Source organism: Podarcis gaigeae (assembly GCF_964106915.1).
Source record: "Podarcis gaigeae genome assembly, chromosome: 1".
Classification (NCBI taxonomy): Eukaryota; Metazoa; Chordata; class Lepidosauria; order Squamata; family Lacertidae; genus Podarcis; species Podarcis gaigeae.
Window position 1 is genome coordinate 136,934,328 of NC_139678.1, and position 17,904 is coordinate 136,952,231.

At 42.6% G+C, this 17,904-nt stretch overlaps 1 protein-coding gene across 1 annotated transcript; it reads right to left on the bottom strand.

Annotated features, from left to right (window-relative positions):
• Positions 1–1,114: 1,114 nt before the first annotated feature.
• LOC310833172 (uncharacterized protein) lies at positions 1,115–17,567 on the bottom strand. The gene is made up of 3 exons (XM_083715613.1): positions 17,245–17,567; positions 10,229–10,310; positions 1,115–1,192 (listed from the first exon to the last, which is right to left on the bottom strand). The coding sequence occupies exons 1-3, from the start codon at positions 17,407–17,409 to the stop codon at positions 1,137–1,139; spliced, it is 303 nt and encodes a 100-aa protein (XP_083571739.1). The 5' UTR covers positions 17,410–17,567; the 3' UTR covers positions 1,115–1,136.
• Between the last annotated feature and the right edge of the window lie 337 nt (positions 17,568–17,904).

Consider the following 17,904-nt stretch of genomic DNA (forward strand, 5'->3'; position numbering starts at 1 on the left):
ATCATTATCTGTGTGGAATCTCCATGTGCAGGCCTGAAGCAGCAGCCTCGTGCTTTGAGGCAGCCATAATGGGCAGGGAGCCTTGCATTCAGGGTGTAATGTATTTTTAATTACATCTTTTGAATGCCCTTGATGGAGATTTTCCAGTCCATCACCTCCACCCTTTGTCAGTGTTAATGGATTGCATTGATTATGTGATTTGTAAATTTTGCTAGTGGTACACATAGCATGGTAGAATTTAATCTTCTAATTGATTTAATTGATTACATTTTGAATTTTATTAGGGTCCAGGCATTGTTCAAGATATCAAATATTCAAGGAGGGCATATTCTAGTCTTACATCAGAATTTTAAAGCAGCATGTGCATAAGGCTCTTAAAAATACTACAGTGATTAAACCTTAGGTGCCTTTTCGAACTACAACAGCTTACTCCTACATTCATTCTAGCAGTGAAGTGCTTTGCTTCTGTACTGTTTGCTTTGCCCCACCAGTGGGAAGCAAAGGATTGTTCTTCCTTGCTGCTCCGTCCCTAAACGGCATCAACCAGGGGAGTATAGGGTGGGTTCTGTCCTTGAAAAGGACAACCAGGAGAAATAGTTACACTATGCTCCAAAAGTATTCACACTGTGGGCAGAATTACCTGTCATGCTTGTATTTCCCTAAATGTGTGCATCAGCTGTGGCAGCAGCAGGATTTTCAAAATAGTATCAGCAAGTAGAAGGTGGATGCCTTACCTTTCCTAAGCCCCCCTGGTCTCCTACTGCATATACTCCCCAGGCTCTTTTACCAACCATTGGCCTTCATCTGGTCTTGGAAAATAGCTTTGGGGAAGCAGTAAGATATCTGGCATGGGCCTGCACAGGGGAGAACTGGCGCCTGTCTTTCTCTAGAAATGTATGTTTGTTTGTTGCATTTCTAGCCCACTGTTTCCTCCATGAAGATCAAGGGGGCTAACAAGGTTCTCCCCCTCCTCTTTTAATCCCTACAACAAGCCTGTGAGGTGGGTAAGGCTGAGGAGCAGTGGCTGGCCCCCAAGCTCACCCAGTGAGCTTCATGGCTGAGCGGGGATTTGAACTCTAGAGATTTTGGGATTTGTACCCTATGCTTTATTCTCACCTCCTCCTGGGCCTTGACAGTCATTCCCATACTGCGGGCTCTACTTTTCTCCTCTCCTTTTTCTCCGGCTGAGGGACTGTTGGAATCAAAATGGTGGAGGGAGAAGGAAGCATTATTTGGTTTTGCTTCACATGAACATAAGACCCTTGTGTTCAACACCAGATTGAGGCCCCTTCAGCTGGCGGCTTTTCTTCCAATGCCAGAAAATAGGTTTCTTAAAACACCAGTGGGATACGAGGTATTTGTAGCAAATACCCAGTATTCCCAGACTAACTCAGCTCAATGCACCTTCTAGACTCCTAGAGCCTTTGGGTTGAGTTGGAATGAAAGAGAAGGCAGCTGGCCAGCCTAGTTGAGCTGGGAGATCACTACAGGGAAAGGCAGGAAAGGGTGACTAGTTTAGCGCAGCAGAAGACCCCTCGGGATCTCCTCCTGCTAATCCCCTCTTGTCCTTCCCAAATGCAATCACACTGTGTTCAGCTAGCAAATGCTAAGCAAGCTCTTCTGCAGATTAAACAGCCTGTTGATGGCGAAAGAGGAAAACGAATTAGATGTGCTACTTTCATGTGACCAGAAAGCTGCGGCCTGTTTTATTCTCATTTGTGTAAGGAGAGACAAAGAGGCAAACTGCCGAAGTTCAAAGGTGAGTCACCATTGCCTCTAAAAGCTGACCTGCAGCTGTTGTCACCCACTAGCCATGTTTGGTGAGCCAAAAGAGGCTCAATCAACTTCCTTGTTTTGCTGCCTGCTTGGGAATGAAGAGCTCCCAGTGGGCCACGAGGCAGAACCGATGGATTCCAGTCCACTTGGTGCATCCTAATTGGCACAGGCTTGCCTGAAAGGGAACCTTTGCATTTCCCAGACACACCCACTCCTCTGCAATAAATATGAAACCACCCCATGAGAGATTGTCAAGGTTGGTCCTTTTGCAGCAGGGACACCACTGCTGATCTGGTGGCAGAGGCTCCCTCATAATTTTAAAATGATCTGAGGCAGAGGAGGGCCTTTATGCCAGGATCATCTCAGGAATTTTTTATTTTTTTTAATGGATCTTGGGGAAATATACCTGGCAAGTCTTATCTGGGCCTGGGCCATACTCAGCTGCCCTCTTTAGTTTGGGCGGCCACAGCTTTCCTGAAATGCATCAGTATGCTCACCGGACGGAACAGCAATGCCTGCATTTAGTGGTGCACATCTATGGGCTGATACTCGTTCCCCAGCTTTTGCTGAGCCCAGCCGCCTCCTTGATTTCACAGCCACTGACAATGCAAGAGACTGGGCTGGGCTGGGTTCAGTCATATTTAAGTAAATAAATGTACAAAATCTCTGGACAATCTGTGGAGATACACCTTGAGGGCTCATAATATAGGACGGTGGAGAAGAAAACACCAGTCAAATTGGGGCTCATACTGCTGCCGGTGCTTCAGGAAGGTGTGAACACACTGAGCCTTTCTGACCATAGCAAAGGAAGTCTGAATGCAGGCAGAGAACACTTTGTATTCTTTAATATAAATCAGGTGTTGGGTCAGCCAGACAGGGCAAAGGTCTGGCCTGGCTAGTCCCATTGCTTGTACATAGCAAAAAACAACAACATATCATTCTTTACAATTTGGGAACAGACCAAACAGAAGCACCCCCCCCCGGACTTCCGGAGGCGGCGCGAACGGTAATGGCTGCCCTTTCCTAACCGGGAGAGGGAAGCTACGCTGGAAAAGGGTCGTCCGCTACGGCGAAGCGGAGACCCATTCTGGAAAACCGCAGGCAGCGGAAGCCTGCGGTCTCGGGACCCGGCGGGCGCCAGGAGCTACCCCCGAAACGCTGAGGGAACCCCGTAAGGGGCTCCGGATCGCAGAGGGGGTAGCGGCGCTGTGGGTCTATGCGCATTCAGCGGAGCGAAGCCGCGCTGCCGTTGCCGGTGAGCGCCGACCTTTCTTCCTTCAACACAAGATTCTAAAACGCAACAACCCGTGAGTAATTGAGGACTTTATTAAATTTCGGGACTAAAAATATTGAAAATAAGCTGAAAGCGGAGAGACGAGGAAAAGGAAGTCCGTCCTCCGCAGCCATTGACTTTTAAAGCAAAGAGCAGGAGGAGTGGAGGCATAGAGAGAACTTTTGACAGCTCAGATTGAGCACCCGCAGAAATTACTTTTCCCTTTAAAGACTGTAAGCAATTGATTTTTGGACTTTTATTAGGACTTATATACTCTCTTCTTTGTGGATTACAATTCTGTTTAAGAAGCCCAGGTGTCAGAACTGCCTGAGCAGTAGAACTGTCAGACTGCAAATTTGGATACATTCTATTTAAACTTTGAGACAGTCTGAGGGAGTTCAGAATGGCTACGTTCTTGCATTTTGGAACTCCAGTAAGCACAACTTGAAATATTGTGGCAAACCTAAAACCAACTCTGCTAAAACTACTTTTGTGAAGATCCCTAAGTATTGGTTCAGATTTCGTATGTGGAATGGACTCTTCTTCCTAGGACATTTTATGCTCCCCCTAGAGGATTGAGGATTTACAACAAAAACATTGTTTTACTTTCTATTTCCCGGCCCTCTGTTTGATTGCTACCACCTGGGCCGTAGCTTTCCCATGGGAACAACTCAGCTTGACCTTGACTGCTAGATAACTTTGGAATGAGTGGCGCAAAAAGAAAGGGATTAAGAACCAGACAAACAACTCTGACAACCGTAACTGCAGCCTCACAAGCACGCAGATCATCTGTGCCCACTTTGCCCTCGGAGGAAAAAGCTACCTCCCTGTCACAGGCAGGGGAGGAAGAAACTGAGGATTTACAACTAGAAGAGATGGCCTCAGGAGGATCTGGTTCTGTATTAGAGAGAATTCTTGAGAAATTGGAGTCTTTGGACAGGAAAGTTGACCAACAAACTGCGAAAATTGACCTTAATACAGAAACTTTAAACAAATTATCTGGGCAAGTTGCACAGAATGCACAAGCAATCGGACAACTGAAGGAGGCTGCAGGTGAAAATCAGAAACTGGCCGAAGAGACCAGCCAAAGAGTGGGAGAGTTGGAAAAAGAAGTAAGGCCGCTCAGTAAGCAGGTTGGGGAACACCAGACCTACCTCTCCATGTTGGAACTTCGGAACAGGGAGATTAATTTAAGGATAAGATCGATACCAGAAGTGGAAGAAGGTAATCTAGCTGAGTTTCTGACCAAAGAATTCTCCAAGTTCTGGGGTTTAGAGGAGGAAGACTTTAAAATTGTGTCAGCCTTCAGACTTGGAAGACTCACAAAGAGAGAAAAGCCCAGAGACTGTTTGATTACGTTGAGATCAAAGGAGGAAAGGGACAAGATTTTGGGCCTGCACTACGGAAGCTCCCTGAACATTTCGGACAAAAGAATTGAGATTTTTAAGGACATTCCTAAACAGCTGTTGGATCTTAGATCTGAATATTTGGACTTAGTAAAACTGCTGAGAAGCAACTCAATCATCTTTAGGTGGGACTTTCCCCAAGGATTATCTTTTACCTTTAGAGGGAAGAAGATTAAAATTAGAACTTTGGAAGATAGGGATAAGTTTTTGACTGCCTACGGAGAGGACCTTCATAAAGGACTTGAACTACCCTCAGGGCCTGAACCACCACAGGTGCCTGTACCTCAGAACCCTGAAGACTCACAGAACAAAATACCATCCCAAGGAAACTAAACAGATCTATCCAGGATGTCTCTGCAACTTTTAAGTTGGAATATAAATGGCTGCAACAGTCCGGAAAAAAGGAAGAAAATCTTTCACATATTAAAAAAGGAGCAACTAGACATTACTTGTTTACAAGAAACACATGTGACTAGGCTCCACAGAAAAATATTGGTAAATAAAAGGTTAGGCCAAGAATTTATATCTTCGGACTCAGTTAAGAAGAGAGGAGTGGTGATATATGCAAAGGAGAGCCTCTCACCAAAATTTCTATTTAAAGATGAACATGGAAGAATTTTGGCAATTGAAATACAGCACCAAGGAGAGAAAATTTTGATATTAGGAATTTACGCTCCAAATGAAGGGAAATCAGAATTTTACAAGAAGTTGCATGAGATTATGCTGGATTATCTGGACTATGATAACATCATCATGATGGGAGATATGAATGGGATCGTTTCAACGAACATGGATAGGTCACAAAGCCAAAAGGTTACTAAAGAAGGCAGACTACCAAAGACCTTTTTTGAAATGACAGACAACATGGACTGGATTGATATATGGAGGACAAAGAACCCCTTAGGGAAAGAAGGAACATTTTTCTCTGAAGCCCAACTGACCTGGACAAGAATTGACCAAATATGGATTTCTAGAGGTCTGGCTCCTAAGGTGAAGAAAGTGGAAATCTGCCCAAAGACCTGCTCCGATCATAACGCGTTGAAAATGGACATGACATTATTACCAACCGGCTCCTTTAGATGGAAGATGAATGACAACTTGTTTAGAGATCAGGAGATTATCAAGAAGGCCAAAAAAACAATAAAGGACTATTTTGAGATAAATTTGAACACTGCTGTGGAAAAAAGAACAATCTGGGACGCAAGCAAAGCTGTGATGAGAGGGTTCTTGATACAACAGAACGCCATAAAGAAAAGACTACAAAATGAGAAAAAGGACAAGATTTTGGGGAAAATTAAAGAGTTAGAGAAGAAACTAAGAGTAAACCCGAAGTCACAGCCGATTTTGAGAGAAATTAAACTTCATCAGGCACAATATTCTAAACTGATAAATCAGGAAATAGAATGGAAGATTAAATCAATGAAACAAAAAACATTTGAATCGGCTAATAAATGTGGGAAACTGCTGGCTTGGCAGTTGAAGAAGAGACAAAAGCTGAACATAGTAACAAATTTGGAAATAGAAGGAAGGAATATTCAGAACCCGGTGGAAATTAGAAAATGTTTCCAGAAATATTTTAAGAAATTATACACTCAAGGGCCACAAAAGGAGGAAGAGATTGCAAAATTTTTGGAGAAAAATGGACTTAAAAAACTATCACAAGAAAATAGATCACTCCTGAATAGTAAAATAACACGATTAGAGATAGAACAGGCCATTCAGAATATGAAGTTGGGCAAGTCTCCAGGACCAGATGGCTTGACCTCCAAGTACTATAAGACATTAAGTGACTATTTGATTCAACCACTGATGGAGGTCAGCAATGAAATTATGGAGGGAAAGAAGGCGCCTGAATCGTGGAAGGAAGCTTTCATCACATTGATACCAAAATCAGAAACTGAAAAGACACAACTTAAGAACTACCGTCCCATTTCCCTTTTAAATGTGGATTACAAAATATTTGCTGACGTTTTGGCAGGAAGACTCAAAAGAGTTTTAAATGAGATAATTCATAAAGACCAGGCAGGCTTTTAACAATGCATTTGGCTGGCATGCATACTTATGGTATGACAAAGTTAAGATCAATAAGGCCTTTAAGAACCATATTGTCAGGAAAGCAGTGTTTAATGTCTGGACAAAATATAAAGACCTATTGGAAAATAAAACTCCAAGATGGCTATCACCTCTGGAGGCTAAGGCCCGAAAAAGACCCAATATGGAGGCCAAATGGCCGAAATATTGGGAAATAATAGAGAAAGAGGGCAACAATTGGAAATTGCAGAGTTTGGAAAAAATGAAAGACAAAGTGCGAGACTGGTTACATTACGCTCAGATTCAAGAAATTTTTAAAAAGGATAAAAAGTTAGGATTCCAGGTGGAGAAATCGAAGTTGGAAACAGAATTGTTAGAACCTAAGACTAAAGTACTCTCAAGAATGTACAACTTGCTGTTGAAATGGAATACACAAGATGAAATGGTTAAGTCGGCCATGATAAAGTGGGCACAGGATATTGGGCATAATATTATGTTTGAGGATTGGGAAAGGTTGTGGACCACGGGGATGAACTTCACGGCATGTAATGCTCTGAAGGAAAATGTAATGAAAATGATATATAGGTGGTACATGACCCCAGTTAAACTAGCCAAAATATGCCATGTGCCAGACAATAAATGTTGGAAATGTAAGGAAAATGAAGGAACATTCTTTCACCTCTGGTGGACTTGTCCCAGGGTGAAGGTCTTCTGGGAAATGATATATAATGAGCTGAAAAAGGTATTTAAGTATACCTTCCTTAAGAAACCAGAGGCCTTCCTCCTGGGCATTGTCGGCCAGATGGTGCCAAAGAAGGACCGAACATTCTTTTTGTACGCAACAGCAGCAGCAAGGATACTTATTGCCAAGAAGTGGAAAACTCAAGATCTACCCACTCTGGAAGAATGGCAGATGCAGCTGATGGACTATATGCAACTGGCTGAGATGACTGGCAGAATTCGAGACCTGGGAGAAGAGAGGGTTGAAGAAGATTGGAGGAAATTTAAGACTTATTTACAAAAATATTGTGATTTGGTGGAAAGTTAAGTAGGATGTTTGATCATAAATAATTGGCCACCACAAAATCGGATCGAAATGGGATGTAAAGTGAGATTAAGAGAAATTAATTTACAGAGGATTATATTTAAATAAGTGGTTATAAAATTTGCAAATTAGATGATAAATTGCTGGGAAAAATTTATGATGATGAAAATGGCAGCGGGAGATGTGAGGAAGTCCAAAGAAGTCATGAAACTCTGTTGAGATAAAAGAAAGGTTGTTTATCTTTGTACTTTATTTTGTAAAAACCCCTAATAAAAATTTATTAAAAAAAAAAAACAAACAGAAGCACCCCCTAGCATGAAAGGGAAAAGGGGTCTGGCCTAGCCTTCTCCCTTAGGATGACCACTCTTTATATGGTGGGATTTTATTCATTTATTTTGTATGGAGACCCAACCTACAGTCTGAGGTAGCACAGCTCAAGCTCAGAATCACCACCTCCGTTAAGCCTCCAGCAGCCTCTATGAGGCATAGAAAGGGGTTGGGGAAGAGAGCGGTTGAATGGTATTTCTCAATATTGGTTGCCCTTCGTCAGCACATTTAATTGATAATCTCTGCTATCACCTCTAACCCATAACGTTCCTCATAGCTGGCTTGATCCCAATATAAGTATCAAAATAAAAGTCTTCCTGCCATATAGCTAATTTATTTCATTTCATTTGGTCTGCAGGTGGGAATGAAACCTCTCCTTTTTTGTTAAAAAAAAAAGTAGTCCACCTTGCTTATCCATTCCTATTTACCGGTAAGCAACGCTGATTGCTTATTAGGATCTGCAGAAAATTAGGAGCATCTTATCACACAGGTGGTACCTCTCAGCCCAGCAAAACTTGGTGACATTTACAGGAGCAAGTGATTTTCTTGTCTCCTGTGTCCTTTATGCCCCTTCCCTGTCCTCACAAGAAGAAAGAGAAAAGTTGGTAACTTTTCAACATGATTAACAGTGCAGTGTTTCAGGAAAGAAGACAGATTGGCAGGAGCCAGACAAAAGAGGCTTCAGGAAAATGAGCTTGCTTATAATACTGTACTTGCAAAACAAGCCTCTGATATCTCCCTCTTGACATGGCCTCTGTTGTCTACCAGGGCAATCATATCCAACTGTAATTGTCTAACAATTGTTCCGCACTGAGAAAATAGTTCTGATTACAGACATTAACACGTTTAGGCATTAAGTTTCCCCGCTGTAATTACCCTTGAGCTTATTCTCACAAATGAATTAACATGCTGATCGCCTGGACTAATAGAACTAGCAAAAGAGTGATGAATTGCTTTCAAATCAGATAAAATCAAGCATGACATCATTTAATTAATTTCTTCATTGGGGGAGGAGGGGGATGGAAAGGAGATAGTTGCTTCTGTGTGTGGAATTTTCCCCGTACCCCACCCTTGATATTCAAATCTGACCAGAGAACAAGGGGTGAAGGACTCTCTTGTAGCAGAAGATAAGTTCAGGATGTGTGTAAGTGTGCCGTGTTGAATTCATGGTGTATTCACAGATTTGTGGTTTTTCACAGGATGGATTTAATGACCTGCTGATTCAATTGCAATAAATGTTTCTTTCATAGGCAGCACAAAGGGCTAATGAGCAATTGTTATGTCACAAAAGGAGTGTGATTAGCATTCCTTGGTGGTTCAATCCTGCTGCTCCAGTAATACTGGAATTCAGAAAAGACATGGAAGAGGGGTGATCAAGTGGGAAGAACCATGACAATTGTAATATCCAGCCAGTGATATTGGTCTGGTTTTCCCCATGTGGTACTGTTTGCCCTGATTCTCCAACTGTTATTAAAATGGCCATAGTCTGAAGCCTTTGAATATCAAGCTGTGAATATTTGGATAATAGCTGAAGAGTGTGGGCCAAATTCTGCTGGAGCCTTTGGAAATTCACAGCTGACTAAAGAGGTAAATGGATCATCCCGGGTAATTTCTCAAGAGGGTCTTGCACATGTTTAGACGTAGCCTATCCAGCTAATTGAGTCTCCGTCAAGTGGGCCTGATATACAGACACACAGCCTGGACTGAGCATGGCACAAAATTGAGCATGGCACAATACTGAGAAAGTCATGCTTCCATCAGAACACAATGCGGACAGAATTTTGGTTCTTCTGCAAAGGGAAGCTGTGGCACAGCCTGCTCTGCTCACAATGGTCCCCATGGACAGAAGGGTTGTGTGAATGGTGGGTTTGTTGAGGAATGGGATTGGAGCACTAATGTTGAATGTAAGCTGCCCTTCTTATTAAAAGTGCATTTGGACACTCATCCAAGAGCTGTGGCCTCATTCCTCATGGATCTCAAGTTGCCCTCCACCAATGTCAAGGGTGCGGTAGGAGAGACAGCAGGTATTGGATTGGATCCAGATCCAATGAATGCCAACTGTGTTATCAGGGCTGGCCCACTCATGAGGCAAGGGGAGGCAACCACCTCAGGTGGCAGAATCCAGAGGGGCACAGTGTAGATCCCAATGTAGATCTTGATTCCATCCATGTTCCTGATGTAGATCTTCACCCACCCCTTCTCCCTGGCAGGGGAGGGATATCAGGGCCAAAAATGTCTTGGGCCAGCCCTGTACGTTGCCAATAATTGGCTGGACTTTTCCATGGGATTCTCGGGCATCCTGCAGTGTATTGCTTGCTGACATGGTCCTCCTGAAACATAAGCTGAACTTCATGCAAGATGGTACCGTACCTGGGGATTCTGGAGGAGGTTTTCTCCCATTGAGCATGTATTTCTTTATTCTTTCCTTCAGCTCTTCCTCTCTTCTCATTTCCTATAGAAAAAGAGCATCAGTTCAGAATCAGGCCAATTCAGGGAAGATAGGCCTATGAAGGTACTATTGCTAAGCCATGGTAACTGCAAATGGAACCCCCATGTTCAGAATCACAATAACTTGGGTTATTTGATGTTTCATTGTGTTTTTAATATTTTGATTGGAGTTGGGGCAACCCAGTTGGATAAATGGAATAATAATAATAATAATAATTAATAATAATAGAATGAACAACAATAATAATAAATATGGCCTCAAGTAATTTCCATGGGACTGGAATCATGGAATCAATCCATCTGTCTTTTTTTTTTTAACTAGACATTTCAGCTTTAATAGATCACAGCTTCATAGTTATTAAAACACTGGAAATGTAAACACATGTAATTTGCATTTAATCCTAAGGCTTTAGGAAGAAAGGTCAGAAAGGGGGAAAGCCTCATTTACGAGAATACATTCTGCCTGATTCTTTGTCTCAGAGCACAGTACACAGAAATATATTTTAGCATCATCATAACTAACTGAGTATTGCCTTAACTTATTGAGCATATACAAACCTGCTATTTATTTGATTTGTACCAGCTGTGGTGAGCTCGTCTAATGTGAGCGGGGAGGGCAAGGTTTGGCTAGAAGGAAAGGCAACATGTTCTGAAAATCCCAAGATTTGGGGGGTGGACTTTTCAAGCAGGGCTCCGAGAAATGTATCACACTAGGCTGATAAAAAAACATCAGGGGAGCAAACTCTGTCCAAATCAAACCCCTTAGGAATAGCTGTGAAGGGATAGGTTATTTTGTAATTGAGACTTGGTTATATAAATATATAATAAAATAACTGCCTAAAAATAAAAATGATGTAAAACAGGATATTGTATGATTTGAGACGGGCACATAATGTTGATATAGGAATTTGAGTTCCCTGTTATGCCCAGTGGTTGCTCGAGGGCGAACAGGCAAGACCCCCACTGGTCTTTTCAAAGGCTTTATTATCGGTGCAAAAACATTTACAGTGCAGAACGTCTCAATTCCATGTCTTGCTCAGTCACTAGCAGAATCTGGGAGTGGGCGGTCCTTGAACTTTCACCAGCAGAGTAGTCTCTTGACCCTCATCCTACGCCTCCCCTCTCTGCGCGTAAGCCGACTGCACAAAGAGGGCATGGGCAAAGGGGAACCTTCCTCCTCCCCCCCCCCCCCCGCTTTGCTCATGCACGGTGCCTTGGCTCTCCCTTGCATCCTCCGAACCCTGCATCCCTTCCCCACCGGAGGCGTGGCTTTCCTCCTCCGCAGAGGAAGTGCTGCTTCTCATGATCTTTGGAGGCTCCCTGTAACCCAACTGCCCTAAATGTGCTACCTGGGAAGTCTATGCAGAATTGAGCCCCTTTGAGGCTGTGTCTTGCTGTATTTTGCAACAGCCAAGCTGCTGGAAAAGGGCCGTTGTCTGGTGACAGAGCATCTGCGTTGCTTGCAGGATGTACTAGGTTCAGTTCCTGGGACCTCCAGTTAAAAGGTTCAGCTAGCAGGTGATGGGAAGCGTCCAGTTCTGGAAAGCTCCAGGTCTGTCTGTCTCGGTAAACAATGCGGAGCTAGAACTGACAAGACGCAATGAACGGGTGTTTTCTGCCAGGTTTTATTTTTACCATTGGAGGAGAAGGGAAAGGAGTTGGCTGGAAAGTTGGCTGTGGAGTGTTGTTGTTGTTTTAAATCTACTGCTGCTATCATTCTTTTTTAAAAAAATAATAATAATAATCCATTATTATCTGATGCTCTGCAGGCACCTCCTGGCCAACCGTACTTTTCCTGAAATGCCTATAAAAGGATGCCATGATGCAACACACTTCTATAGGCCTTCTTCACTATTCTGAGGTGTTCTCAAATTTATCTTTTTCTTGAATTAAATTATTGTAGTCAATCACCATCATCCTTCTGGTATAACCTGAGAGCTTAGGTGGTGCTAAGCCACTGCAATGTTAAAGATCACGGGATATTTATATAAATAAATATTTAAATATTAACATACCGCAGATATGTGTGTGTGTGTGTGTGTGTGTGTGTGTGTATGCAGTATGTTAATATTTAAATATTTGTATGCAGTGAGCCATAGGAGCAAGCAAATGTCCTCTAACTGTAATTTTAGCCTGGTCAAGGTAATAGACCTTTCTCATTAACTGCCTCCAAATTTCCAATCTACCCATGAACGTGAAAAATCTGTGCTAATTAAGGCCTGTCATATAGGCCAATAGTGCAGAGAGAAGGTAAGAGGTTCCTGGAGAATTACTTTAAAGCCACAGAATCTACAATTCTGCAATTTTCTGTCCTTAGTAATACCATACTGTGGTTTTTATTAATCATGCAATTGAATTACTTAAATGAATTAGGTCTTATTGTGTAATTGGAGATAGTGGTTTGTATAGACAAGTTGATTAGGTCTATGAATCTTTGTGATGTGCTTCATCCCAAAGAACACATGGGGAGGGTTCAGACTGTATCGAGTCACATGCACCAGCCCATCCCCAACATCCGGTGGTTGTTTGCTCTCCTATCCCAACTTTTCCTCCCCTTCCAACTTTTAGTCTTGCCTCAAAAGGTACCTAGGAATAGTCTAGCAATGTTCAGCTGGACATGGTTAGAATTTTCCTGAAGACCTTCATGCCCTTAGGCAACCCTGCACAGTGCTGTTTCCCCAGAAAAAGTGCTACCAGAACTCACCACGAACACCTCCCTCCTTCTATTCGAATAGCAACGGCACCCACCTGAGAGGGGCCAGAAGGGAGTCTGGCAAGTTGAGAAAACACCCTGACCCGACCCTCTTGGAGCCCTCACACGCTCTTTGAGTGGCCCTTGAAAATATTTCAGAGGCTCCTGCAATGGGAGTCTTTCTGCCCTCAAGCTGAAGAGCAAAGCATTCTGAAGCTCCCATTTTTGACCAGGCTATTAAATTATATGGTACCTTTGATGAATAGATCAGTATTTTCCCAAGTTAAAAAGGCAAAGGATCCCTGACAGTTAAGTCCAGTCGTGGACGACTCTGGGGTTGCGGCGCTCATCTCGCTTTATTGGCCAAGCGAGCCGGTGCACAGCTTCCGGGTCATGTGGCCAGCATGACTAAGCCGCTTCTGGCGAACCAGAGCAGCACACGGAAACGCTGTTTACCTTCCCGCCGGAGCGGTATCTATTTATCTACTTGTGCTGGCATGCTTTTGAACTGCTAGGTTGGCTACTTAGGTGCAAAACATAAATACTATGGGGGGCATATATCTTCTATGAAAATATTTGAACTACGGTAGTTATGTTATCCTTTTTATAAAACACAAAGAGAATAATGTGCTGACCTTTTATTTTTTTAAACAAAAAATACTTGGCATTATGGAGATCGTTTCCCTCAGTGTGAAGTGGAATGTAATACAGTTTATTATCACTAACAAGGGAATGGACATTAACTCTAAAGAGACAGGACCTCAAGTGAGCTTTGAAGGTCACTTCCTTGCTTCCAGAAAGGAAATGGACTGACCAATTCAGGCTTTCCGTTTTGAAAAGGAGGGAGGATAATTTCATTTTTATTTAAATAAATACTAAAAATGAAGTTTTTCAATACGGCATTGGGTTGTTGAACCCAAATGTTGAACAGAGCAATTGTGCAACAAGGAATATTTATGTATCTGTATTTTAATGTAAAGTTCTTTCCTTCCAACTATAGGAGTCACACAACTGAATTGAAAATTTGGAAATAGTCTAAATTTGTTTGCAAAAAATTAAATAAAACAAATCTATATTATTTAAATTATTTCATCATTCCTATTTATAGATGCTCTCTCCTCTAGGAATTTTAGGGAAGAAAGATGACTTGCCAAACAGACTCTTGGCAACAGCGATATACTTTCAAACAACAGGCGTGCAGACTTAAGTTGCACATACGAAAGTAAACCCCATCACACTCACTAAGATGTGCTAGTTAGCAAGTATATATTGATCTAAGAATTAGATTTTTTCTCTCTTGAACTAGGAGTATCAAATTTCAAAAGCAGCATTTCAGCAGTTTGAAATTAAAATTTTAATTCTGAAGTTATTGAAATTTCTCATTCATTCAACACGTTCAGTTATTAATTAATTAATTACTGGATGCATACAAATAGCTTTATCCACATTCTTTCCATCTGCAGAGAAAGGGTTTTTTGTTTCATTTTTTGCATTATTGGAAATTATGGTGCAGAATATTGTCAGAATAAGAGCTAGAGGGAGGACTGCTGTGATGTGCCTTTCAGCGCCAAATCCGGGGCTACATTGTGCAGTCCCTGTTTCAACAATGCAAATTTACCTATGATATTAGTTTCAGCATATTTTAACATAAACTAATTATGACCAGAGTATGATTAACAGCCTGCCAAAAGCCATACAATTTTCACCTCTCCCCAGCTTCAAATGTCACTATTTTACAGATCACTAGATGCCATTAAAGATTGCAAAGTTTGATATTTAGTGATGCAAAGAAAAGGTTGGTGTTTATTAATCCCAATCCTACATTTTGATTTTTCTCTCCAAATGCACGCATGTCATGAATGCTGACTGTACTCTCCCACTCAACCAATTCAGAGTAAATAACCCTTTAACTGCCTTTATTTACTAGCTAGGAAACAAACAAGTTTTGTAACTGGCTCTCAGCACAAAACTGATGTGTTACATATACAGTGGTGCCCCGCAAGACGAACGCTCGCAAGACGAAAGAGTTTTCCGTTTTTGAGTCGTTCTGCAAGACGAATTTCCCTATGGGCTTGCTTCGCAAGAAGAAATCTCCGGGGACCTCTTTTAAATGCTGGCGGTGGAGAGCAAAGCCTTTCGCCCCCCTCCGGCCTTCAGAAGAGGTCCAGGAAGGCCGGTGGGGGGCGAAAGGCTTTGCTCCCCACCGCCAGCATTTTAAAAGCAGTCCGGGATAGGGAATTGCGCTGCGCTATCCCGCTATCCCGGACCGCTTTTAAAATGCTCCCCCCCCCGCCTGCCTTCCCGGGATAGCGGAGAAGCGCAGCGCGTTTCTCCGCTATCCCGGCGGCTTTTGAAGGCAGGCGGGGGGGGGGGAGCAAAGACTTTCGCCCTCCGCCGGCCTTCAGAAGAGGTCCTGGACCTCTTCTAAAGGCCGGCGGGGGGCGAAAGTCTTTGCTCCCCTCCCCGCCTGCCTTCCCGGGACAGCGGAGACTTCTCCACTGTCCCGGGCGATCTTAAAATGCTGGCGGGCAGCAGCGAAGCCTTCACTGCCGTCCCCCAGCATTTTAAAAGCCCCCGGGACAGTGGAGACTTCTCCGCTGTCCCGGGGCGATCTTAAAATGCTGTGGGGGGGGGACAGCAAAGCCTTCGCTGCCGTCCCCCAGCATTTTAAAATCGCCCCGGGACAGCGGAGGCTTCGCTGCCACCCGCCAGCATTTTAAAATCCGCTGTCCCGGGGGCTTTTAAAATGCTGGCGGTCAATAGCTAAGCCCTCCTGTCCCCGGAGCTTGCGGGGTGGGAGGTGGGGAGAAGGGCTTTTCTTCCCACCGCCAGCCTTCAGAACAGCCTTCTGAAGGCTGGCGGTGGGGAAAAAAGCCCTTGTCCCCCCCCCCCCCGCCAGCCTTCAGAAGAGGTCCGGGGGACAGACTGTCCCCGGACCTGGTCTGAAGGCGGTTTCCATAGGAACGCATTGATTGATTTTCAATGCATTCCTATGGGAAACCGTGCTTCGCAAGACGAAAAACTCGCAAGACGAAAAAACTTGCGGAACGAATTAATTTCGTCTTGCAAGGCACTACTGTAGTTGGAGCCACCTGCTCAGAACCTCGTGGCAATTTTGTCCTGGGTTTGCTGCTTCAACATGTTGCAAAAGCAGTTTGATGAGCCTTAATATAGGGCTCATTCAAAGTTCAAACTTGGCTGTAAGAAAGCAATCTTTCCCAAGGCTTTAAAGAAAGCCTTCTAGATTAGGCAATGATGCACAGTAGCTGTGCAGGTCCAGTTTCACAATATGAAAGCACAAGAAGCCAGTGCTGAATGGTTTAGAAGCAGGATATGCAATTTGGGGCCTTAATATTCTTAAATATCAAAATCAATGAGGTTAGTTGAATGACTATTTTTTTGTAGCAACAAGTGGACGTTGTAGCTTCTGAATGCAATGCATTTTAGTATTATAAAAACAATGGTGGCCTGTTGGGATTATCTCCTTTCTAAATTGTCTCTCTGCATTACAAGGATCAGTCTGGCATTTACAAACATTTGCAAACTGCATAATTCTTCCGCAGGAACTGATTTCCATCTTAAATGCCATGGCCTGCATCCTAGATACTGAATGTTGTATATTAGACACCGATTCTCTAACTATAGGGATGTTGGAGGATTCTGTTGAAAGCAGGCTATCAAGTGGATTTCCTTCCAGCTACACATTGTGGCAGAGACTCTTGTTTTGAAAGTTTTTTGTGCTTCTTCTCCACAACCAGTTTTTTTAAATAAAAATAAAAATAAAACCAAATCTATGCACATCTTATATGTAAACAGATACAAAAATTGCTTTGCAGTTTGTTATTTACAAACTTGTTGATGTATAATAATAAATAATTTATGGTTTGTACCCCACCTATCTAACTGGGTTGCCCCAGCCACTCTAGGTGGCTTCCAGCATATAAATATACAAACATTGTAAAACATTAAACCTTAAGAAGCTTCTCTATACAATTACTCATCTTCTTAACACCCGATGGGAGGGCAGTTCACAGGGTGGGCACCACTACCAAGGCGGCCCTCTGCCTGCTCCCCTGATTTTAAGGTGTTGCCTCTTGCCAAAGGTGGTCTCTATCCACTAAGACTGCAATCCTAACCAGGTTAACTTGGAAGTAAATCCCCTTGAATTCAGTGAAACTTACTCTCAGACAACATACATCCTTATTGACCACACACAGATATGCTATACATACAGGAACCAACTCACCACTATTTCCATCTCAAACAAGAGATTCGTTTTCTTTACTTCCATTTCAAATATTACTTCCTCTGTAATAATTGGATTGTATGGTCTTCTTGGAATTTTTTTACTGAAAGTAAAAAAAGGAAAATGAATATGGTTCTTGCTCCTGCTTTGCTTGAAGTGAGCCATGAAGCCGTATTGTGGTTCATGTGGAGGACTGGTTCTCAAATTGGCATTAGATAGTCACCTTTCCTCTGTTCTTCTCAACACTTGCAAAAAACCTTTCTGCTTAGGAAACCTACCCAGGCATGTAAAGTTGACGTACATTTTAATCTGTAATTTTTGTTTAAATGTATAATTTTACCTGTTGATTTTATTTCTATTTTAAATTAAAAACTTGTTTTAACTTCTATTTTTTATTGGCAGTTTTGCATTCATTTCATATTCTTTGTAAAGTGCTTAGCCTTTTAAATTTACAAATATGTATATTTTGTTAAATAAATAGATAAAATAAATATTTGCAGAGTTCAACTGAGTTTTAGGACCTAGAAAATCTAGCTAATGACTCAAATCCAATCAAATGGGCACCCAGTTATATTTAAGGATCATCCTGATATTTCATGCTCTTTCGTGCACAAGCACAAGGGTGGGATGAAGGCAACATGTTCCTTTGTCTAATGAGAG

What these genes read in the sequence shown, in the direction of transcription:
- LOC310833172 (XM_083715613.1), bottom strand. Translation starts at nt 17,409, where the DNA reads ATGGCTCACTTCAAGCAAAGCAGGAGCAAGAACCATATTCATTTTCCT. An exon ending in TGTTTGAGATGGAAATAGTG is followed by an intron (nt 10,311 to 17,244) that starts GTGAGTTGGTTC and finishes CTTTTTCTATAG; the next exon opens with GAAATGAGAAGAGAGGAAGA. An exon ending in ACCTCCTCCAGAATCCCCAG is followed by an intron (nt 1,193 to 10,228) that starts GTACGGTACCAT and finishes TGATTCCAACAG; the next exon opens with TCCCTCAGCCGGAGAAAAAG.